The 24,443-nt window shown below is 43.9% G+C and overlaps 2 protein-coding genes across 2 annotated transcripts; both read left to right on the top strand.

The window, feature by feature from the left end:
• The first annotated feature begins 417 nt into the window (after positions 1-417).
• golga5 (golgin A5) lies at positions 418-5,425 on the top strand. The gene is made up of 13 exons (XM_046412410.1): positions 418-621; positions 1,296-1,958; positions 2,263-2,472; positions 2,562-2,781; positions 2,872-2,995; positions 3,095-3,298; positions 3,397-3,567; positions 3,815-3,943; positions 4,074-4,172; positions 4,303-4,522; positions 4,614-4,713; positions 4,828-4,891; positions 4,976-5,425. The coding sequence occupies exons 2-13, from the start codon at positions 1,304-1,306 to the stop codon at positions 5,054-5,056; spliced, it is 2,277 nt and encodes a 758-aa protein (XP_046268366.1). The 5' UTR covers positions 418-621; positions 1,296-1,303; the 3' UTR covers positions 5,057-5,425.
• A 630-nt stretch (positions 5,426-6,055) lies between these two features.
• trip11 (thyroid hormone receptor interactor 11) lies at positions 6,056-24,338 on the top strand. The gene is made up of 21 exons (XM_046412408.1): positions 6,056-6,927; positions 9,257-9,333; positions 9,839-9,949; positions 10,037-10,339; positions 10,785-10,853; positions 11,332-11,497; positions 11,635-11,961; positions 12,122-12,162; positions 12,273-12,371; positions 12,633-12,836; positions 13,050-16,094; positions 16,223-16,363; positions 16,602-16,795; positions 17,679-17,842; positions 18,013-18,116; positions 18,235-18,334; positions 19,253-19,334; positions 19,917-20,031; positions 21,501-21,623; positions 22,506-22,653; positions 22,799-24,338. Exons 1-21 carry the CDS (start codon positions 6,789-6,791, stop codon positions 23,014-23,016), a joined length of 5,970 nt encoding a protein of 1,989 aa, XP_046268364.1. The 5' UTR covers positions 6,056-6,788; the 3' UTR covers positions 23,017-24,338.
• The last annotated feature ends 105 nt before the right edge of the window (positions 24,339-24,443 follow it).

Below are 24,443 nucleotides of genomic sequence, written 5' to 3'. Positions count from 1 at the left end.
CTACAAATCTGCATTTTCTCACGCGCCACCTATAGATGTGTGAAGACAACGTCAGTGATGAAAAGTGGAATTTGTAGATTATACATTAATTATACATTTTTCCTACCAAAATAAAACTGCACAAGTAATTCCCTCCACCGAAAACGGTAATATTACAGAAAATATAATAATAAAATATGCATTTCTGCCACGGTATCCGTTTAATCACTAACGAAATAATTGTAACGTATCTCTTGCCAGTCGGTGAATATGATTTTTAAACTGCCTGTATGTTAGGTGGCAAAAATCCACCAAATACTGTGTTATATCAACAGTGTTTACCGTTTCGCAGATTTACAGCATATCCTTAAGCAGTATTCACACAAGGAGGTGGTTGCCGTGCGATGGAAACCTCATTGGTTAGTTTTCGATCAGGCTTCTCTGAAGGCGCTCTGTTGTGGGGTCCTTGCGTGTAGCTCTTCCTAGTCCACGTATTGAGAAGATCACCAACATCCTCCTTGACAGATAATGACATTTGGCCGTGTTAAGTCCAACGATATTTCTGTTTCATGCTCACTAGTTACGCCCCTGCGGTAGCCAAGTGGCCTGAGACATTTTGACATTTGGACGTCGTTTTTAACGGTAAGGTGAAGCCTTTTCTTTAGTAGCCAGCTAACCTGTTAGCTTTAGCAGTGATGGAGTTTATGCTGAGGCAACTGTGTTTATCAACTGTGTCAGCTCTGTTGTATCGTAATGTAAACCCAGCTTTTGACGATTCACGTAATGTAACTCTTTTATGCGTGTATTTCTGCCCAAACAGTTCGGTGTGTTTGTCTTTTAACGCTTTGACTTAGAGAGCTAGCTTTGCAGAAATTGTGTATTCACTGGTTCAGCCCTGTGTGGAGCCTCTCAGGCTACTTGCAACAAATGCAAAGATTATTTACTGTAAATTATGCACCGACGCAATCTCAGTCTTGCCTACATGCCACTTGTTATTCCCAGCCTGTTTCTTTAAAAGGGATGCACCCTCAGTTTGGATGATACATAGCCCGTGCTATTGCATGGTATGGACGCACGTACTAAGTCGCTTTGGACATAAACGGCAGCCAAATACATGTAATATAAAACCGGATACATGGAGAATAGATATGAAAGAGGATATATACCATGTAGATTGGGAAATGACATCCCAGACGCACTCTGTCCGTACTATGGTTTTAATAGGAGTGTGGAAGTTGTGTATGGGTTTATTGGTTAAGGGCTGTGATCATGGGTGCCTCAGTGGTAGTAATGTGCGCTCACGTTTCTGCCAGTAGGATACAAAATGTCTTGGTTTGCTGACTTGGCCGGGAAAGCTGAAGACTTACTGAATAAAATGGACCAGGGAGCTGCCACTGCCCTGACCAAAAACCAAGAAAAACCATCCTCCTTTTCATCTTCGTATGGAGAGGAATCATCTGTCACACCCGAGTACAACAGTGCAGGGTACAAGACCAATGCAGCTGTGACACATCATGCCTATGCATCCTCTGATAATACAGCAAGCTACATCTCTGCAGCAGCTGGAAACATCAAGAGATCCAATGCAACCCTGCTGGCAGGTACTGCCAATATTACCACCATCCCCTCTGGTTCTGGCAGCAGTCCCCCCTCCTCTACCAAGATCTCATCTGGCTTTGTGAGGCCCAGAAAGAGTGAGCAGGATGTGGATGATGACATGCTCTTTGACTTTCTAAACAGCTCAGACCCTCCAGTCAGTAACAGGAGGGATTCCAGAAAAGAACTTGTGAAAGTGGCAGTTCCAGTTACTGAGGCCCAAAACCCAACACCTCCTCCGTCAGCCACCCCCCATACTATCCCCTCAGCCCCATCAACGCCCCCCTCAACCAGAGGTGTGTCCAGGACCTCAAGCATGAGTTCACTGTCTGCTCACGGCATCAAAACATCAGAGGAGAGTTCTACTAAAGAACAAAGCCAAGGTACTAAGACCCTACTTATTACAGTCATTATTTTCAGTAAATGTTGGAGAGAGGGTTCATACTATATTTGTCTGTTTAAACTGTCACTGTACTGTAATATTAGTGTTGAAAGATTATGTTTTGATAAGATGGACATTATTAATGTGTTATTTCTACTGTTTGTTTGTCCATCTGTTGTTTGACGGCTGTACAGCACAAAACCATCTTCTTGCGTTTTTATATTGTATGTCCAGCTTCTATTCAAGCGTTCATATCTGAATGATATTTTGCATGTTCTCTCTTCACTCCCATTTTGCCACCACAGACACATCAGAGAGTTCAGACTCGGGTCTGGCTGTCCCTCAGGAGTCCAGCAAAGAGGAAGCTCCTCCGCCGCCACCTCTTCCCACAGAGGAGCCACAGGGCCAGATCCTGTCCAGTCTGCGTCTGGAGAATCAGCTGCTGCGCAATGAGGTGGCCTCCCTCAACCAGGAGTTGGCTTCAGTCATCCAGAGAGCTAAAGACTTACAGGATGGTAAGAGATGAGACAAGATGGGAGCAACGATGGCCTATATTTCTGTATCCCTCTCTATGTATTAATTAAGAGGTTCTCTTCTCGTGTAGAATTGAACCAGACGCGTCTACGTGCAGACAGATGGAACTCTGAGCAATCTCAGACTGACCGGATGGTACGGGAACTGCGGTCGCAGGTTGATGACCTAACAGAAGCCCTCTCTGCCAAAGATGGTCAACTTGCAGTCCTGAAAGTCAGACTCGATGAAGCTGATCAGCTGCTGAAGACCCGCAGTGCTGCTCTAGATGAGGCACAAAAGGAGAAGTTAAGGTACGCTCCTGTGACCCCCTTTTGAATTAGAGACCAGAGTCGGCTTTTTATGATTTGGTGTGGATATAATATTCCTTGTTGGCTTTTTAGAATTATGCAAAACCACACTGAAGGGAGCAGCATGCACTCCCAAGCTCTTGAAACGCTACAGGAGAGGCTGCGAGAAGCTGAAACAGCTCTCAGGAGGGAGCAAGACAGCTACCATCAGATGCAGGTGCCCGTGCTGCCATTCATTTTTTTGTGTATGTTACGATTAATTCTAGACTGAATACAAAGAAATGATTAGACTTCTTAATTTTCTCTTGCTGTGCAGAGTGAGTATGCAGCTCGCCTGTCCAAAGTGGAGGCTGAGAGGCAGACCCTGGCAGAGACTGTGGCTGCAATAGAGCGTAGAAGCGGAGAGGAGAAGCTCAGGGTCGAGGACCTCCAACACCAACTGAAAAGTGCCAAAGCAGCAGCTGAGACTGCCAAACAGGAGTTACAAGACTACAAGCACAAAGCTTCACGTATCCTACAAGTAAGACTTACTGTCTTTGTTTTTCATCTGTTTTTGTTTTTTGTTTTTTTGCCTTTTTTTTTTTTACTAAGCTTAGCCTGTTTTGAATGGTCCTGTAGTCCAAAGAGAAGTTGATCAGCAGTCTGAAGGAGGGATCTGGTCTGGATACTCTGGACGGCAGCGGCGCCATGACTCTGGAGCTGGAGGATCTCCGTCACGAGAAGGACTTGCAGAGGGAGGAGATCCAGAAACTTCAGGGACAAGTGCACACACTTCGGGCAGAAATACAGGTGAGATGCTGTAAATGTCAGAAAATATGGGCAAGTAATCTGACATTGTACTGGGTGCTTGCTGCAGTGGGACGTTTGTAAATGTATCTGGTCATATGATGTGAGGTGTTGTGTGCCTCCTGCAAAAACAAATGTTCATGTTTTCTGTCTCTTTCTGTCTGTTTGGTTTGAGGCCACTGTGTGTATACCGCTGAAACATCTGCATTTTGATTCAGTTGTTTAAGAAAGAAATGTTTTTCTGTCCCAGGATTTAGAGAATCAGGCCCTGACAGAAGCAGAATCATCCCGGGAGCAGCAGATGCAGTTCGAGGAGCAACTGGCATTACAGAACAGAGCAAAGCAGGAGGTGGAGGCTGAGGTCGAGCGCTACAAACAGGTGAGGCAGCTATGCTAAACCAAGGCTGAAATATTTCTCTACACACTACGTTAATACATTTAAAGTGCATTATAAATTTTTTCAAAGTCTAATTTATGCAGCATATTTTTGTATTTTTCTTAAATCACAGGAGCTGCAGTACCTGGAGGAAGAGCAACATCGATCCAAAACCACTCTGCAGAGCAGAATCAAGGACCGAGAAGATGAAATCCAAAAACTCAGGAACCAGGTCAGTCGCTTTATGATTACTCAAAACGTGTAAATGCAGAGTCACTTTCCTGGGTCAGGGCCAGCATGTGCTTTGTGACATAAAGAGGAAATGCAATTTAACAAACAGCACTGGTGACCTCCTCTTCCAGTTGACCAACAAGACGATTAGCAACAGCCAAACAGAGCTGGAGAACCGTCTCCACCAGCTGACGGAGACCCTCATCCAGAAGCAGACGATGCTGGAGGCTTTGGGCACAGAGAAGAACTCCCTGGTCTTCCAGCTGGAGCGTCTGGAACAGCAGCTGAAGAACGCTCAGGGAGGACAAAGTGGAGGGCCAGCCATCAACATGAGCGGTCTGGAGGGACCAGGTGGGACAGGTTTAGGTCATTCAGATTATAAGCTCATCAGTCCACTGGTTGTTTACTCATGATGTCTTTTGTCTGTGCGTTGTTTCCTCAGGAGCGCGACAGAGAAACACACCAGTTCTCTTCAGTGATCAGGACAGCCCAGGGGTGTATGGCAAAGTACGTAAGGCAGCCAGCACCATTGACCGCTTCAGGTAAGATTTCAGTGTGTTTTTTATCACATTTATCACATCACTGTACTATAATTATACTCCTTTAATGTGTGAGATATGATCCCGGGTGATAAATGGAAGGTGTTGTCATTTCAGCATCAGACTGGGTATCTTTTTGAGGCGCTATCCCATGGCCAGAGTTTTTGTTATCCTGTACATGGTGAGTATTTGAAAAATGCTTTCTTTCTATCTTAATGAACACTTTGTTAATCAGAGCAATAAATACTTCATCTTCTTTTCACAGGCGGTACTACACCTGTGGGTCATGATTGTTCTTCTGACTTACACACCGGAAATGCACCACAGCCATCCTGATGGAAGATAGAAATGTTTCATTTGGGTGTTAAAAGATGTTTGTTCTACAGCTGCCAGTGTAAGGATGATAGAAGCTGCTAGAACATGAGCTCTGGGGTCCGACTCGCCGTTTTGCACAAAAATGCTCTGAATTAAAATATTTCCTCTGATTTATTCTTTATTTTTTTCCAACTGAAGATTGATAGCTGAAAACTTCATTGAGTTTTAAAGTAATCACAGGGTGATATCTTGTATTGGTGGTCTGCTGAAAGGACATTAAATCAAACATGTTCTCACATCTGCTCTTCTCATCATCTGCTTACAGAACTATGTTCTCCTGAGAGATTGTATTTAACACTATGTAAAAAAGAATCTTTTAATAAATGAGTTAGAAGAAAAACACGGCCTGACACTTTTCTAATAGACTGGGGAACTTAGCCAGTTTTACACATAGAAGTCAGCTTTCATTTCATTATTATCATTGTTGGTAAAGTTTATCTAGAAAGTCATAACTTGAACAGAACATAAAGACACTCAGAGCTGCCCTGGCAGACATTTTTGATGTGGTTTCACGTAGTTAGCATGTTAAAATTTTATGTTAATACAGCAGAGGAGTGGAAAGATTTAGCAAGCACAGAAGAATCATGTAGCAGAGCAACACCTACATCTTCATCTGAGAACTATTAGTAATTTATTGTTAATACTTCTTTACCTTAACTTATTCTGTGACCTTTTTACATTGATTTATCATACTCTTTCTACTATTAATGGTAATTATCATCATAACTGATGCACAACCAGTGCAACAACAACAAAGCAAATACGCTGCAGGTCAACTGTGTGAGATCAGAGCTTCAAAGCAGAAGTAAAGACCTTCCTGTTGAAGCACATAGAAAACTTTAATTACTCTTTATCCAGTTTTTATTAATATGAGGGGAACATACTCACTCCAAAGCTAACGTTGGATATTTTTACCAAATCTGTAATAACAACAATATAAATAAGACACTACAAATATAACATCTGGGTTCACTGTGATTTATTTTTATTTAGAACTATTCAAAATCGAGAAATCGATTTTAATGTACATACCAGTAAATATTTTTACATTGTACATTTTCCACGAAACATTTTTCATCTTAATATCCTGTATCCTAACACTGCAAGACAAAAAAATAAGTATAATGTCAAGAAATAAACACACGAAACAAGCTCTCGTGGTTCTTGCACGCAACTCGAATTTGTTGGTCCTCCAGTATCCCACAATGCACCGCTGCCGCTCTCTGTGTCCACGTCAAACCTGACAGCCATCGCCGGAGCCGAGCAGCTGATAATGGCTGCAGTTGAGGTGGCACTTTCTGTGCGCTGTAGTGTGTAGACCAGACAGAAACTGCTGAAAACACATCTCAGGCTTAGTGTGGATGACACAGACTTCGGCATAAGGCCTTAATGTGAGCTAGCAGCGGTCTGGCGGCGATAAAACGTCGCTTAGCTCGTTTGTCTTCACAAATTCCGTCAGGCAAACCGTCAGCTGTTACTAGCCGGAGTCTTTGCTAAACGAGCGTGTCAGCCTGAAAAGCGACTTCGGTTCGGAAGATCTGAGTGGTGGATTTTTGCAGTAAACGGCGCCTCTCTGGTATCGAGTTCACAGCTGAGCTGAATGACCAGGTTGACTTTGTTACCTCTGCAGTCAAAGCTAGGCTAGCCCCCCTAGCTGTGTCCGGCCCTGCTTTGTTTTTGTTTGGTTGGTAGCCCTCCTGAGGATGGCATCGTGGCTGGGTGGACTCGGCTCCGGCCTCGGTCAGTCTCTGGGCCAGGTCGGTGGGAGCCTGTCGTCTTTCACCGGACAGATATCAAACTTTACCAAAGACATGTTACTGGAAGGAGTGGAAGAAGTAGGAGGTGAGTGCGTGCTCGTGTTTTTTTCTTTGTTAGCCACATCATCAGACTCAAGTTTCTGAATTACATGTGTGTTGCAGAGAGCCCACTTTTCTGGTTTATAAAAGCAGTGAATTTATTTTTTGTGAACATGCATGAGCTGTTTGACGGTTCCGAAGTACCAGCCTGAAATGAAACACCTATTAAAGGTGCCTTCGGTTTCTCGGGTGTTGCAGGTTGTAAGATAAAAGGACGCAGAAGATAAAATGACTTAAACGAAATTGCTTACATTATCAGAAATGATTCTGTAACCGGAAAACTATCAAGAAGGTTTGTCCATTCTTCTGTAAGCGATGTGAAAACTGGTAGACATCTTAAGGCATTCAGGAACACAGTAGGACTGGAAGTAACTGGGAGCAAATTATTAGTTCAGTTCAGGGAAGAAGCAAGCCGAGCAAGCCTGACCGCCTGCAATTCACTGAACAGAAATAACATAACAGCTCATTTACAGGATGAAAAGGCATCTACAAACTGGATGCCCCTCAGAATATGTGGTTGACTTTTAACATCTTAACAAAAGACCACTTTACACCTGTTTAGGAGATACAGCCAGCTAGTAGCTCGGAATCAATAATAATAATAATCATTTTTCAAAATATATGTCTTTATATATGTCTGAGTGTTTGCAGTATGTCCTGTGCTTTGAGTGCCAGATTAGAGCTACCAGGGACTGTTTCTAATGAAGCCATTGATTGAAGGCCATTTATAGTAAAATAAGTTCCATACATTTCTCATATAGACTAATTATGATGATGAGCCTAAATATGAGCCATTCAGAGAAGTGTGAGCATGAGCAGCAGTCCACATGTCCCAGCATATGACGTGACAGCAGTAAGCAACAGACTCGGTTAACGGAGAAAACAAACTTTATTGCACTGAGTTCGTTAATGTGAGCAGCTGCTTTGTTCTGTGGTGGATTAGTAGATAAACATGAGAACTCCCTCTTCTGTTGTTGCTCTGTTGACACAGAATGGCTGGCTAGCGGCATGGCAAGAGTGTTTAATTTTAAGTTTGTGTTTCCTTTACGTATTCAGCCTTTTCCATATCTTTAGTGACAATGTGTAGAAGCCAGAAGAAGCCATATTTCTGCAGCCTCTGTGCTTCAGGCAAACTGAACACACAAGATTACATAACAGTTTGTTAAACACAGGGTCGAGCTCTGCTGCTTTTTCCAAGTCTGTTACACCGCACAAGCCTCTTCCTGTCGGCATCACTTTATGGCACCACGGAGTTTGGAAAACAGATTGAAGTCCTCTTGCTTGTGTCGGCTAAAAACAATGGCTGCTTTCATTCGAAGCGTCATTGTTCTTGATCCCTGTTCATGTTTGTCCATTACTGATTCCTGTCATCTTCATGCATGTGCAGCGACTTGTAGAAGTGTTTGTTTTAACAGACTGGTGGAAAAGTGTTTCCATCATGTACGCTAGTCATACTGTCATCCATGGTAGCCTTGTCATTGGAAGTTTAAGTACAGAATAAAAGTTGTTGAGGTGGAAAATGTCAAGTAAATATTCTCTACCGATCCAGTCACTCCCTCATTTGTTGTTAACAGTCTTCAAATGTTGTCAACATTGTTGTTACCGCCAGGTCTCAACCTTTGTCTGACCTCATAGGTATTTTTTGAGGTCAGAATTTATAAATTATGGAGATTCAATCAAAACTTCTCCATCACATTTGGCCAATTAAACACAAATGTGCTGTGAGTGTGAAACAAACAGACAACGAGTGCTAAAGCATTGACGCAAAGAGAACTTTGGTCGCAGATCTCCAACTCACAGCTCAGTCAAAAATCAAAAGTGTGAATTCTTATCAGTGAGTGCCGAACACCAGGCCAGCTGGGAAGCATTCTGCATGTCAGGCCTTAAATCCATCTTTTATGTTTTGTTTTTGTGTGTTTTTTGGTGTGGTGTTTTGAATAAAGAGGATATTAAAGTGGAACTAGATTTGCCCATAGGCTTCAGTTAAGCTTGTGCAGTAATGAGTGTTATGCGTTGGCTGAGTTTAGGTCGGCTGTTAAGATCACATTGCAGGATCTCAGGAAATGTTGGCCTGCTCAGCTATGTGTGTGTCTGTTTGTCACGTGAGGTGTGTTAAGCAGGTCTGTGTGTCACCAAGACAGTGAAGAGAAAAAGAGTCACCAGTTAGCAGAAAGTTTCTTTTACTGTGTGCACATGAGAAAAACTTGTTGGTTGTGCTTGTGTTCCTGCTGCTGCCTGTTTTCGCATTGACCTGTGAAAAATGATGTCTCATGCATCTCCTGTTATTCTCAGTGCTGTTTATTTATACCCGACAGATGCTGCCACAGAGCTGCAGGTGTCCAATTCCAGGTTGGCTGAACTCGAGGCTGCATTTGCCACTCAGAAATCTGAGGTGAGATTCTTTGTTTGCTCAAGGTCAAAGTAAAGGGATGAAATGCTTTTCTCAGCGTAGATTTTTTTTTTTGGTTCGTCATAGCAAATTGACAAACCAAAAAAAATAAAACATAGGAAATTTCCCAGCCTGGGATCAATAAAGTATATCTATCTATCTGTCTAGCAGGAACAACAGTATCACTGTAATCCATCTTGCACTATATCAGGCTCCTTAAACTGACAAACCTAAATGGGATGCAGCCGTTATTTACCCCTGTGTTGGAAGTCGGATGTATCCTGTGAGAAAGGCATGTGAACCTCAGGCTCAGACTTGTGTGGTTTGGATCTTCAGTAGCATCCAGCCCTTTAGGTGCCACTTAGCATCTGTCTAAGCTCCAGGGGGGCTGCTCTGTACTTGGCCTCTGAGCCCCTTACAGTACAGGCGACAAGAAAAAAATGTTACTTTTCTCTGTTTCCATGTTGTTAACTTCCTCCCCTTTTCTCTCTCTCTTTCTCTGTTGCAGTCTGACAGGTTAAGAACGCTGCATGCCGAGCTCGAGGAGAAGCTGGAGGCGTCGGAGATTCAGATTAAAAGACAGTCTGGAGAATATCGAACCCTTCTGCAACAGAAAGATGTATGGACATTTGTATTTAGAATCAAAGCAAATCCCTATGACCACATGTAATTAGATAATTAAGTGCAATCTCTAATGTCTCCCCAGGTAGAGATCAGTCACCTGAAAGCTCGGCAGAGTGGACTACAGGAAGAGGTCCAGAAGCTACAGCAGTCGGCTCAGTCTGCCTCAGCCGGTCCCGCGCTGCTGCCCATCACTACCACTTCCTCAACCACTACGTCCTCTTCTGTTTCCTCCTTCCTGTCACGGCCCTCAGGGTCCCACCAGGGCTTCCACGGCGACGAAATGGACCTCAGCGACGTCATCTGGTCGCAGCAGGAGATCAACCGGCTGTCGACTGAAGTGACTCGTCTGGAGGCAGAGGTGGCTCACTGGAGACGAATTTCTCAGGTAATGATGATGAGAAATTGATCATCAAACAGGACAGATGGGAGAGGTTAAGGAACGGTTCGGCGCTTTGGAAAATACACTTATTCACTTTGTCTGCATGGGTAACATTAGCTCAGTTGATGTGTTACATGACAATTTGTGGTTTTATAAGTGGTCATGTGTTTAACTGTTTTTTAGCAAGAAATACTCTGCGTTATTTTGGAAAATCACAACTTTTTATACCCTGTTTTTATGTTTCTGTTTCTGTGTGGACAAGTTAAACAAACAATATTTTTTTCATTTTACTTCAAATGGACAGTCTTCTTAACCTGCTTTCATTTAAATATTTAAATTTGAAACACCAGTGCACAGCCGCACAGTTTTTATGTTGATGTAGAATAAAATAAACTTAATTTTACTTGTGTCGCTCTGGAGGTCACACACTTGTGGTTTTTGTCCATTTCAGACGTCAGCAGCAGCAGGAGCTGGTAACGGAGACCAGGGGGAGATTCTCAAACTTCAGAGAACTATTACGGTAAGTTTTTCACTGTTGCCAGAATAAATTCAAATTCAAATCTTGAAGCTGCTATAATCAGTATATTATCAAAGGATTAAATGACAGTTTGTAGGTGTATGAGGTTGCTTGTATTACTCCACTCTGGTCTCTCTCTCTCTCTTACTGTTTCACTTTCATCTACATTATTTCTAGTCTGACGCAGCTGGCAGCTGTTTTCAGTAAAATAGCTTTGATAAACTGAAAAGAGAGCATGAATGTTGGATTACGTAACTGGTAACAGGATTCCAACTGGATGCTAATGTTGCTCGATGTGTAGATAAGCAGTTGTTTGCTATGCTGAACATGTGAGCGTTGTGTTTACAGGTTGTTTTCACTTCCCTCATTGAAAACAATGCAGGTGTAAATAATTTAAGACAGCAGCCTGCTGAGAAGAATTTCCACAGAAGAATTTTGGCACTGAGACTCCAACTTTGATTTTATTGCTGCTTTGGGACAGGATCTGCGAGAGGAGATGAGTCGTGAGGTTGATGAACACCAGCACGAACTGGCCGCCCTGCAGGACGCCCATCGGCAGAAGATGGCCGACATCACACGCCGCCATAGAGACGAATTAGCAGAGTACGAGGAGAGGATAGAGGAGCTGGAGGAACAGATTCAGAGTGGTTAGCCCAACTTTACTAGTTGTTTTTGTAAATTTTTAGATTCAGAAATTTCACTGAGGATTGTGTTTTATACTTCCAGTCAGTGTTTAGTTTAGTGTCTACTTGGATACAACACACAAATTTATCCTTCTCTCCAGGAGGAGTTCAAGCCACTTCCCCAGCAGATGCCGCCAAGCTGCTTGAACTCCAGAAAACAATAAACTCACTGCAGGAAGCAGCCAATCAGCAGGAAAAGCAGCTGGCCGAGCTGTCTGCCAGCCTGGAGGAGGAGCAGAGGAAACAGGCCTCGCTGCAGCTGGAGAAAGATGAAGCCCAGGAAGAAAACGCTGGGCTGCTGCAGAACTACACGCGATTGCAGGCCTCCGTCAGTGAGCTGCAGGCCCGAGTCCAAGAGCAGGAAGGGAAGGCTCTGCAGAAAGCCCAGCTAGACCACGAGATCCAAGTGTTGAGAAAAAACCTTGCAGGTATACTTTCATTATATTGACAGCTTCTGTTGTTTCTCATCGGCTTAATTAATGCTGTGACCTCAAATCAGTGTTGCACAGACACAGAATGTTATCTCAGACTCCTTATATGTTGTTTTCCTTCTTAACCTGCATATTAACTAAGATTTCTACTCTCCAGCTTCAGAAAAAGAAATCGAGAGACTGAATAGCCTGGCTGCAGTAAGTGTGAACCTAAATCATCAACAGTACATCATGTTTAATATTAATAATGTACTAATGGTGAGTTTTGATTATTTAATCCCCTGGTTTATTGATCTTTTGATAATTAGGCAGGACCAAAGGAAGAAGTTGAGCATGCGGACATCTTAGAACTGAATACGATTATTGGGACATTGAGACAGGAAAAGGACGTCCTCGAGCAAGAAAAGGTTTGTTTACCCGAGTTTCACCACAGGCTGCCCAAAACAGTTTTCTACATACTTATTTTAAGCTTATTACAGTATCATACTTGCGTTACGGGTAGAACTTAAAATGTCAGAACTCACATGGAGAGTGATTAGAGTTGACTTACACTTGCTGGTTCCTGATGTTAATAGTGGCATATAAGAAGTGTACTGTGTGGATGATTGAGGTTGATTATCCATACATTCCTGGACTGTAATTTGATTTTTGTGGTTTTCTTTTCACAGCTGAATCTGCAAGAAAGACTAAAGATTGCGGAGGAAGAAATAGTGAGCAATAATGCGGCCAAGTGTGATGAATCAGAGTCAGTGGAGCATCTGAAGGCAGAGATGGAGAGGAGAGAAAAGGCCCTGAGAAACACTGAGGAGGAACGGGATACCCTGATGTCTGAACTGGAGGAACTAGACCGACAAAACCAGGAAGCAACACAGGTCTGACTGGCCATGGTGGCCTGATGCCTTTTTACTTAGAATTATTTAGATTTTATCAGCAATTACAAAGTGCTTTACAAAGGGCATGCATATGACATATGGCTGTTAATATCTATGGCTTTAAACCCAAACCTCTCTCACTTTGTGGTAATAAAACTGAAACCATGTATACCAAACTTTCTGCTTACTTGTTATTACTTTTTGTGTCTCTAGCACATGATCTCGGTGAAGGAGCAGCTCTCTGGACAGCTGAAGAAGTCAGAGTCAGAACTGACAAGCCTGACCGCAGAGCTGAACGCAACCAAAGACAAAAATGAGGCACTGAAGCAAGAACTGGAGACCCAAAAAGAGAAAACCAGCCAGAGCGCCTTCACCCTCAATGAGCTGCATATGGGCAAACAGCAGTTGGAAAGGTCAGTGAAGGAGCTGAAAGACAAATTGGGTCATGCACAGGAGCAAAACAGGGAGGCACGTAGGGAAATCGCAGAGCTGAAGAAGACTTTGCAGGAGAGGGAGGAGCGGATGTCTGTTGCCAAAGCGGAGCTGCATCAAGCAGGGGATAGAGGAGCTGAGGCCCAGGGAACTAAAGAGAAGCGAGCAGAGAAGGAGAGGGAGTTGTCAGACCTCAGGAAAGAAATGAATGAGATGAAGAGCTCTCACGAGAAGGCGATGTCTGAGGCCTATGAGTTGAAGATGGAGAACAAAAGGTTGAAGGCAGAGGGTGAGCAGGCTCTGAGTAAAAGTGACGAACTGACCAAGCAGGTGAAGGAAAGCCAGGCAGCCCTGAACAGGACAGTACGGGAGAAGGACACTCGTATCGAAGCTCTGAAGCTGGAGAAAAGTCAACTAGAGGGTGAACTGATGCAGACTGAGAGCACACTGACGGAGCGGGCAAAACAGTACCAGCAGACCATCGAGGAGCTGACACGAGCCCGCTCCATGGATGCCTCCGCTTTACAGACGGAGCATGAGCGAGCCATCAAACTCAATCAGGAGAAAGACTTGGAGATAGCTCAGCTAAAAAGAGACATGGAGCAGTTGGCGTCTGACCACAGAGACACCAATGAGATGCTTTCCATCACAGTTGCAGGGCAGAAGCAGCTTACAGACTTGCTGCAGGAAAAAGACGTCTTTGTGGAGACTTTAAAACAAAATGCTTCCGACTTGCAGAAAGAGATGGACAATAGTATTACAGTCATGTCAAAGGAAGCGGACGCTCTCAGACTGGCACTAGAGGAGAAGGATAAACAGTTGGGGGTTATGAAGGAGGAGAATAGTCATTTGAAAGAAGAGATCGATCGACTCAGGGATCAGCAAAGCAGGCCTCAGTCTCTGGCTGAGCCCAGGACCTTAGATATCATCACAGAGCTGGAAACTGAGATCACGCAGCTCAAGGCCTCCAGGAATGGTCTGGACGAGGAGGTCCAGACTCTGAGGAGAACTGTGGAAGAGCAGCAGGCCTCTCTCCTTATGTCACAGCAGTCTCTCCAGGCTCAGCAGAGCGAGCTTGAGCAGGCTCATGCTCGTCATCAGCAGACCACACTTAACTATGACAGACTCATCCATGCCAGAGATGAAGAGATATCCCGTCTCCAGCAGACAGTAGATGGACTCAGTGAGAGTCAGGGACGTGCTGATTCCCCCCCTGTGCAGGGAGAGGTCATTCTGCAGGAGGAGAAGACCCAGACTTTAAATCAGGAGAGTGGCAACGAGAAACACGACTTGTCCAAGGTAGAAATAGAAAAACTGGTGAGAGGCATCAAGGAGAAAGAGACTGAGATCAGCCAGCTGAATGAGAAGAACCTCTCATTGACCAGACAGCTGGATCAGCTGGTGGTGTCTCGTGATGAAGTGGGAAAACTGTCCCAGATGATAATGCAAAAGGATCTGGAGATCCAGGCTCTTCATGCCAGAGTTTCCATGGGCGTAGGTGGTGGACACAGCCAGGATGTCATGTTCCTACAGCAGCAACTGCAAGCATACGCTGTGGAGAGAGAGCAAGTGCTAGCCGTGCTAAACGAGAAAACCAGAGAGAACAGCCAGCTTCGCTCTGACCATCACCGTCTCATGGATATCATGGCAGGGAAGGAGGCAGCCCTGTTGAAGCTTCAGCAGGAGAACCAACGTCTCTCCAACATGAGTGACCCCTCAGGAAGCCAAGAGATGTTCAAGGAGACCATCCAGAACCTGTCCCGCATCATCAGAGAGAAGGACATTGAGATTGATGCATTGACCCAGAAGTGCCAAACCCTGGTAACCGTCCTTCAGGCCTCCGGAGGAGAGTCCGGTGCTGGCTCCGGGGGCGTCAGCAGCAATCAGTTTGAGGAGCTGCTGCAGGAGAGGGACACACTGAAACAGCAGGTGAAGAAGATGGAGGAGTGGAAGCAGCAGGTGATCACCACAGTCAAGAACATGCAGCACGAGTCAGCTCAGCTGCAGGAGGAGCTGATCAAACTACAGGGTCAGGTCTCTGCTGACAGCGACTGCAGCTCCAAGCTGACAGTGGACTACACTCGACTGATCCAGAGCTATGAGCAGAAGGAAAGGAAGCTGGGAAGTCTGAGTCAGGAACTAGCTCAGGTCCAGCAGACCATCAGTCAGCTCAGCACCACCAAGGAGGTCCTGCTGGGTAAACTGGACAGCGTGGCACAGACTCCCGAAGTCGTAGCCGCTCAGTCCAGTGGACCTTCTCTCACAGCTGATGCCCCAAGCCACCAAACGTCTCCAACAGTAAACAATGACAAACTGCAGGAAGAACTTCTACGATTGCAAGCTCAGCTGGCTGAGAAGGAAAACGTGATCAGGACCATTCAGGAGAACAACCAGCGGCTCTCCAACTCAGCATCTGCCTCAGAGAGCGAGCAGAGAAGTCAGGCTGAGCAGATTCGACAGGTCAGAGAGAGGCTGGATGCCCTGCAGAGGTCTGTGAGGGAGAAAGACCTGCTCATCAAAACCAAAGGCGACCAGTTAGGTCAGGTCAGCGAGGCTCTGCGTAACCGTGAGAATGACAACGAGGTGCTGAAGCAGGCCGTGACCAACCTGAAGGAACGTGCTCTTATTCTGGAAATGGACGGGAAGAAGCTGAAGGAGGAGAACGAGCTGATAGTTTCTCGCTCTCGAGAGAAAGAGTCGGAGTTCAGAGCGCTGCAGGAAACCAACATGCAGGTTTCCCTCCTGCTGAGAGAGAAGGAGTTTGAGCTGAGTGCAGTGAGTGAGAAGGCTGCAACTGTGGAGAAGATGCTGAAGGACAAAGAGCAGGTGAGATGGAAACTAAGACTTTGGACTTAATATTTTTGTTTCTTTTGAAAGTATCCATCAGAATCACTTTATAGATAGAGTTATATATAGTTACATTTGTGATATACTCTGTCGATGCTGTGATGCAGGGTAAGTCTGGCGAGCTGAATCAGCTCTTGAATGAGATGAAGTCCATGCAGGAGAAAGCTGTGGCGTTCCAGCAGGAAAGGGATCAAGTGATGATGGCACTCAAGCAAAAACAAATGGAAACCACTGCACTACAAAGTGAGGTAGGAGGACCGATGACACTAACTCACTGCCCTTTTTATTTCAACTGCAAAGGTTTTCCGTCTGTTGTTTGCTCATGAGCATGTTGTCCGGTCTCGTAAACGCACGTTATGAATCAAGTTGTCCAATCTAAACTTTAAAATCCATAAATTGTTTTTTTAAGCGTGCTGACGAGAGTTTAGGGATCAGTGTCACTGTGGTGTTTCTCACAGATCTGTACATGTTCTGTTTGCTTCACAGCTTCAGCATATGCGGGATAAAGAACAGCGGCTCAACTTGGAGCTGGAGAGGTTGCGTAATCACCTCTTGGAGATCGAGGATTCGTACACGAGGGAGGCCCTCGCCGCAGAGGACAGGGAGACCGAGCTACGCAGGAGGGTGGCGCTGCTGGACGAGAAACTGGCCACGTCTTCGAGTGCTGTGGAGAATGCCAGGTTAGTTACAAATGAAATAATCAGGGACATTGCTGCATTTTTTTTTTTTTGCCATGGTTTAGATGTTGTATATGACTTGCATGTCATTCTGAATTGAGAATATTAGTAATGCTTTAAAAAAGGTACCATGGTGACTCAGTTTAAGAGAAAAAAAAAAGTGCAAATGCCCTAAAAAATAGCTAAATGCATTTCAGCTGTACTGGATACACTTACCACATTAATTAACCACACTGACTTTATTACAGAACTGGTAGGATCACACATTGGAACATGATATTTTAAAGAATTGTATCAGAAAAATGAGGTGACAATGAGCTAGCCTGACCCTCTCCTCTGGTGTCCCACTCTAGTGGGATCCCTCAAGGCTCTAACTTTGCTTCCCTATTATTTTCCAGTTATCTGCTTTAATGCCACTGTTAGACAGATAACGTGCAACAGTATGTCCCAGTAGAGACTGATGATACAGAAGTGTCGTGAATTATGTTTTGTCTCTGATATTGAATACTAGACATGCAAAAAAAATCCTCCAGTTGAATGATTTTAGGTAAAATGTTCCAGCAATAGACAGCAATCCACTGGCTGTCCATTTTTTAAATTTTACTGCTGAGTATTTAACCTCCACTGAGGCTGATGAGGCATGACATCCTCACTTTGCCCTCAGAGCAGTATGGCCTTATTCAGCAATAGTGTCAACCCCCGCTGCTGTCCTGAGCGTTTCAGCTGTCAAATCTCCTACTCTGAACATCTCAGACAAAGTCGGTTTCCCACTCTTAAATACCTCTAAGAACTTATTTTTATCTACGGGCCTTCCTCTGGTTTGTACTTGGCTTAAATTAACTATTTAAAATCATTCTTTCTGTTTTTGTTTGTTTGTTTGTTCCAGCCAACAGGCCAGCATGCAGGTGGAGTCTCTGCAGGAGCAACTGAGCGGAGTGGTGAAGCAGAGGGACGATGCACTTGTCCATCTCAGGACGTCTCAGGAGCAAGTCAACCAGTACGCAGTGTCGCTCTCCAACCTGCAGATGGTGCTAGAGCAGTTTCAGCAAGGCAAGTCAGATGCTCCAGCTGTGTTGCTCTTCACGATTACATTGCACACATTGTTTGTAGTTGTAGTAGAATTTTTTCATAAAATCAAAAATCCTGGCCATAGTTATTAAAAAGGCTCTAAAATTTCACATTACCTGTAGTAATATTTTTATTGTCTCTTCCTCTATCAGAAGAGAAAGCCATGTACTCAGCAGAGCTTGAGAAGCACAAGAAGGAGAAGGAGGAGTGGAGGAGAAAAGCTCAGCGTCTGGAAGACCAAGCTTCTGCTCTACAGGTAAACCAATGATCAATAACTGATCAGAGAACCTGCTGTCAACATATTTCTTGATGGCAGCTAAAGCTGCAGTTTATGTGAAAGCGATGATGACTGATGTTCTCCTGCTCCATGTCAGGTTAACCTCGATGAAGCCAATGCTGCTCTCGATTCAGCGTCCCGTCTCACCGATCAGCTCGATCTAAAGGAGGAGCAAATTGAAGAGCTGAAAAAACAAGGTGAGCCGCAGCTTCTGTTTTTACAGCAGAATGAAACGATCTTCAAAAGGCTGCAATAAAATGAATGAAGTATTTTTTATGCCTGCTTGGTTCAAAGGCCGCTGCACTGTCCTTCAGTGTTTAAGATGCTGTGGGATGCATTTTCCATAATTTCCTGCCTTTTTCTCTCCCGGAAGCCTTTGAACGCCGGCCTCTTTTTTTTCTTCTCATAATTTTATTTTAGTGAGGACATGTTGTTATCATAGTCTGAATAAGAGAGTCCAAACTAAATAAGTTACGCTCAACTAAGTCACACTCAGCAGATTTCATTCTTATCACGCTCAGACTCAGTGCGACCATTACATCACAGCACATTCTCAGACTGTTTCTTTTCTCACCCGTCTCTGGCTGTTCAATCTTTGGGTTTGTTCAGATATGAGACTATATGTTTGCTTTACAAATCAGTCACCTATGGAAAAATTACACTGGGTCTATTAATAGCTGGTTAGCTGTGAGAACGTCCAGATTCACAGGCCTGAATTTGGTATGCATATCCCCTGTCTACTTAACAAGAATCTGCTTTGAAAAATAAATTGCTGAGGATCTTCAGATTTCCATCTGAATTTTCCAATACCAACCAAATTGCAAGCAAATATTATCAGATTAAGTTTTGATATTTTGCTTGTATGTTTCTGATTACATGGCCGGTAAGTGGAATCGCAATTTGAAATGGATTGGAAATCTTCTTAATCTTGCAGCGGACCGAATATTTTTTCATGCAGGGGGGCCAGAAGAGTCTTTGAGTCTTCTGAAACGCCTTCAGAACAGAACAGAACTATTCAAAGACGGTCTTGTTAGACCATGAAAGGCACAAACTGGAGGAACAGGTACATGAATATCACCTCAAAAGATTTAAATGCATGTATCTGTGTGTTGCAGTGGATGTGAGACAGGAGATGTTGGAGGAGGCGCAGAGGAAGCTGATGAGCCTTCTGAACAGCACAGAGGGGAAGATAGACAAGTAAGTTCACTCCTATCTGGGTTAAATCGTGCATTCTTTTTGCTTAATCAAAATGAGATTATGATTAAGAACCCATATGGTTCTCATTGGACTGTCAGAAATCACATGGCGTACTCTCTCACAGTTTCAAAGGACTGTACAAAGTCACAGTGCAGATTAAAAATGTGACATTAGTGTTGGAGGCAACCATTTATCTCTGCATTTGGTGATTGAAAACAAAGTATCTGGTGTTTCCTTATAGACTGATAAAATGTTCCTGCATCTTCGAGCTGCATAAAGCATTTACAAAGCATTTGGATTTGCTCCTTAAATATATTGTCACAAAACTGAAAATAATGCTGTTTTAGTTCGCAAGAAGTTCAGGACATCAACAGTTATGGCAAAGAGATGGATTCTCCTCCGACCTGTAACATGCATGAATTGCTATAAATAAAGCTTGTGTACCTCTGTTTCCCTGGTGAAACAAAGGTAGATAAATACTCGCACTGACATATTTGTTTTCAATCTCTGCAGCTGCTATGAAAAAGGAATTGAGGTCTTGAATTACATCATGTCTTATTATTCATGCTGTTCTGTTTTCAGAGTCCTGATGCGTAACCTGTTCTTGGGATACTTCCACACACCTAAAACAAAGCGTGCCGATGTGCTGAGGCTCATGGGAAGTGTTCTGGGACTGAGCCGAGAAGACATCGATAAGGTGAGCGATTCCTTTAGAGTATTTAGAGTATGCCTTTTCAGAGTATTCACTGGGCAAATTGTGGTATTAGTAATACAAGGTTGATTGCGGTACAATGGCGTTAACAGTCAGTGAGTGATATTTGTGGTGCTAAGCCATATGGGAATAAATTCATGACACATCTGCAGATTGATAAAGTCCGCCATGTTGTGCCTCTCTGTGAAGCTGTACTCAGGCAACAATGAGCTCAATGCTAACACGCTTGTGTTGAGTGAGTATAATGTTGAGTCTGTTCAGTATGTTGGCAAGCTAACATTTCCTCATGGAAAGGCTACTAGTTTTATCTGTGTGTGAAATTACTGCCCAAACTAAAATATCGTCCATACTTAAAGCCGCTAGAGGAAAAGTCAGGACTTTACCAAAGTCAGCAGGCTTCATCCTCTGGGCACCACGAATCTGTGCTAAATGTAATAGCAGCTCATGCAGCAGTTGTCGAGATCTGAGACTGTATTAAACGCTTCATTTTTGTTCAGTGTAAGGGGGAATTACACAGAGCAACAGACGTTAACCAGCCTTTTTACACCTTTGAAATGTTTAATTAAGTTAAAGGCGTCCTTCAGAGACAAACACTCAACGCTCAAACAGGCTTTTTAACTCCAGCAGCCCTGAAAATCCTGTCAGAGCTGAAAAAGAAAGCATTTCCTTATTCTGGCAGGAGCCCTGTGGGACTCCATCCAACAATTCCAAAGTATATTACCCAACACTCTTAAAGGAAAACAGATACAGGATGAGGGGCAAATGCGATTACAACTCCACAGAAGACCCATTTTTATTGCGCTGGAGGTCGGTTCACTTTTTTTCATCTCTCCCTCATCTCCTGTTAATGCTATTGAAATTTTCCATTCAGCTCGCATTTACGCCAGCCAAGTGTCCCACAAAACCAGCCGACTTTTCAGAATCAGTCTCTCTGAAGCAAACACCCACCCCAGTGTCTGTTTTAGCCTAAAGCCGTGAGCTCCATATATGGGGGCCGTCCAGCTGAGTCCTGCCAGGCAGATGACGTTGATGATTAGGGAGTATGAATGACAGCGAATGATAAAGCCACAAATGTCTTCTAGCAGTGTGGGCTGTCAGCAGAGAACCAGAGGGCCTGTATATGATCATAACCAGTGAGTAGGTCCACAAAATAATTTTCCAGAAAGAGGTGGAAAGCAGAAAGGAAACTAAGGGCAATTAAAACTGAAATAATCCAACTCCTTCTTTAAAAACAGAAGGAAACCAACTGTATGCCAATAGCCTGAATGAACAGTACAAGACTGTAAGCTCCACTGTATCTGCACTGCTCGTCCCTTTGCTTTCTTAAAAAAGAGTTAATAACTTGTTTTGCGCACTTGGTCATAAAATATCATGTGTCTGTGATGATTTGAAGATTTTAGCGCTTGTAAGAATCCAATAGTATTTGTCAACGCTTCCTGACGTCCCATCTGCAGATGCTGGAAGAGGACGGACGGCACGGCGTTACTGGATGGGTGTCAAGCTGGCTGGGAAGCAGAGGAGCTCAAAGTGTCCCAAACACTCCCCAGAGGCCCACGAGTGGCCAAGGACTCAACTCTGTAAGAAAAACCACACTAAGTTTCAACACAGAGACACTTAGTTTATATTTTAAACAGTATACTACGCTGTTCCCATATTCTCATGAAGTACAAGAGTGACCAACGTACATTCTTTCTGACAAATGCAGCAACAAAAACAAAAACAGCCGTACTTAAACCAACATACCTGCTACTGGAAAGAAAGAAGGAAAGCAAGCATGTTCTCTGTGCTTGTGCAACACCATGAACAGAGTCACACCCTGCTCCATGCCGGCCAGCGTGGTCTCAGCAGTGCACTTCAGCCCTGCCCCATACTGCTCTTCTGATTAGAAAGTCTGTGCGTTGAAGTAAATTGGATTCTTTGCTCCGAAATATAAAAGCATCTGTACGCTCACTTTACACTTGTTGAATGGAACTTATGGCAAAAACACTGACAGTAAAGAAAGTGGAGAAAACGCGAAAAAAAATATCCAAAATGAAGAGTTAGGTAAGTCTAGTGCAGCTTTTCTGCTTTGTCAAAACACAGCAAACATTTCATTTTATATGAAAAGACATTACAACATATTTAGGAAGAAATATAGTAAATACGCCATATGTGTTAACCTGTATCCTTCAAAATAAAAGTCTATATTGCGTTTAATTTAGTGCAACAACAAACGGCCACACACACAGCTTGAGTCGTTGTGGTTCCTGCAGTGATGGAGATACACGTTTGTGTCGGCAGAGGAGCTGGTTGGAAACTGTTCTTCAGCTGCAAAGCATGTGCCCTCCTGCAGTGTGTTCAACACTGACTCCTCAGCAGGATGCTGTTCTGGAGCTAACTTTTCATTCTGGCTCCCTTGTTTGGAGAGTAAAGCTCAAATTCCTCGCTGAATTATCTCTATTGAAAATCTGTTGTTGCAGTCCTTCTCTGAGATGTTTGTTAAGTTCTTGGAGATGGAGTCGACCCCTTCGCTGCCGGCTCTGAAGCTTCCGGTCCATGACATCAAGCCTCTGAGCGTCCCGCCTCTGAAGAGAACAAGCAGCGGCGCAGCTTCCAGCACCGCCGCAGGTGAATGACCCGTTTGGGAAGAACCGCCGCCAGCATGTTTTTTTTCTCTCGTGTGCTTAATCGGTCATGTCAGATGGGAGACGTAGCTCTTTCTCTTATATTCCAAGACACATCAGACCTTAAATGTAATCATCTCTCCTCACAGGAGCTGCAGCAGGAGCAAGCAAGCGAGCCGGCGAGTCTAATCCCTTCCTGGCCCCTCGTTCCGCTGCCGTGCCCCTGCTGGCTGGGTCCAGCTCTGGCGGCTCAGGAGGTCACCTGCTGATGAAGCCCATCTCCGACGCCCTGCCCACCTTCACGCCTGTGCCGGTCTCAGCCGAGGCCAGTGCTGGAGCTGTGCTCAAAGACTTGTTAAAGCAGTGATCGGTCACATAAAGAGTGTCAGACAGACACCTGAACTCAGCACCACTTTTTACACTACAGACTGAGAGATTTGAGCAGTTCTGCTTCTTATTGCTGCTCTTTTTTGAAATAAATAATCAGAGAGTTCATAAAAGCTTAATATTCCCTTTTTGGGAGGGGACTGAAATTAATTTAGTTTTTTTTTAAGACTCAGTTTTACTTGCAGTTACTGTTCTATGCAACAGAGTGTCCCTTTACACATTATGAAAAGTGTCTCCCGCTCATTAGTGTTCAGTCTTAACCCACATGTCGAAAACGATCAGTGAAGCGACTCCATGTGCAACAAAAGACGCAGGATGAGAATATTTTCAAGTTGTGGGTCAGACTGAGAGCGACACAGTAGATTTTCATAGAAACTGCCCTTTTGATTATGAGTTACGTTTTTACATTTTAATTTTTCATCACACCAGTACTGAACACAAGTGACTTTACAAGCTCACATGTGCAACTCGATACGCGTGGGCCGAGCTCATCGTCACCTCTGTTTGCAAGAGGAAACATGTCCTTCAGTTTTCATCTTTTGACTTGCTTTGGACAACTTTTCTCGTCTTCCGAGTCCTTTTTTTCTTCAACAATGCAGTGAATTGTTTCTGATCCAGGACTTGGTCTAAAAACTCTCTGGCAGTAGTAGCCTGTGTGGAGATTTACGAAGTTCACTACATCTGTTAAAACCATAAAGACATTTCTTTTTTTCTTTTCCTAAATCTTGTCTTTTCCGGACGGCCAGACTGTGATATGCAACAAGCGTTGTTATTATGGCTGTAACTGTGGACTGTGGTCGATCAGAGACTTGAGGCTGCGCTTATGTTAAAACACAGTACTATTATGTAGTTATGTACATGTAAATGGGTGACATTTTTCCTATTTATGGGCGCTAAGGAAGTTCTGGAAGTTAAGTGCCTGCATTTTTTGCTAATTAGAGTTGTATAATCATGATTGTAAATGGTTAATATAAATATATATATTTACAAAATGTAAAAACTGCAAATTTAAAAGGTTTTACCTGACCAGAGCTGGCCAGCGTGTGTCTGAGCTGCTCCACATTTTTGTATAGACATCAATCAGCCGCTGCAGAAGGAATGTTACAGGGTTTCTCCAGGTGTATTGATAAAGTGTACAAACTGTAAATCTTGGCTGTAAAAGATTTTTTTAGATGTAAAATCTGAAACTCAGAGGTGTCAAAAAGTAGTTGGGTTACCTTGAACTTGGATGATCTTTAGCCGAGGTTAATACCTGTGACTTAATTGGAATTCCAGATCAAATAAAGGTACTGCTGGCCCGTAGCTGTTGTGCATTGTCCCCCCTCTCTCTCTCTCTCTCTCTAACGCACATTCATGCAGACCAGATGTGTCTACTACAGCGTGGAGGACTTACGTTGGCTGCGCCAG

This window comes from Scatophagus argus, chromosome 15, assembly GCF_020382885.2.
Source record: "Scatophagus argus isolate fScaArg1 chromosome 15, fScaArg1.pri, whole genome shotgun sequence".
NCBI lineage: Eukaryota > Metazoa > Chordata > Actinopteri > Scatophagidae > Scatophagus > Scatophagus argus.
This window is presented reverse-complemented; position numbering and strand designations above follow the sequence as displayed.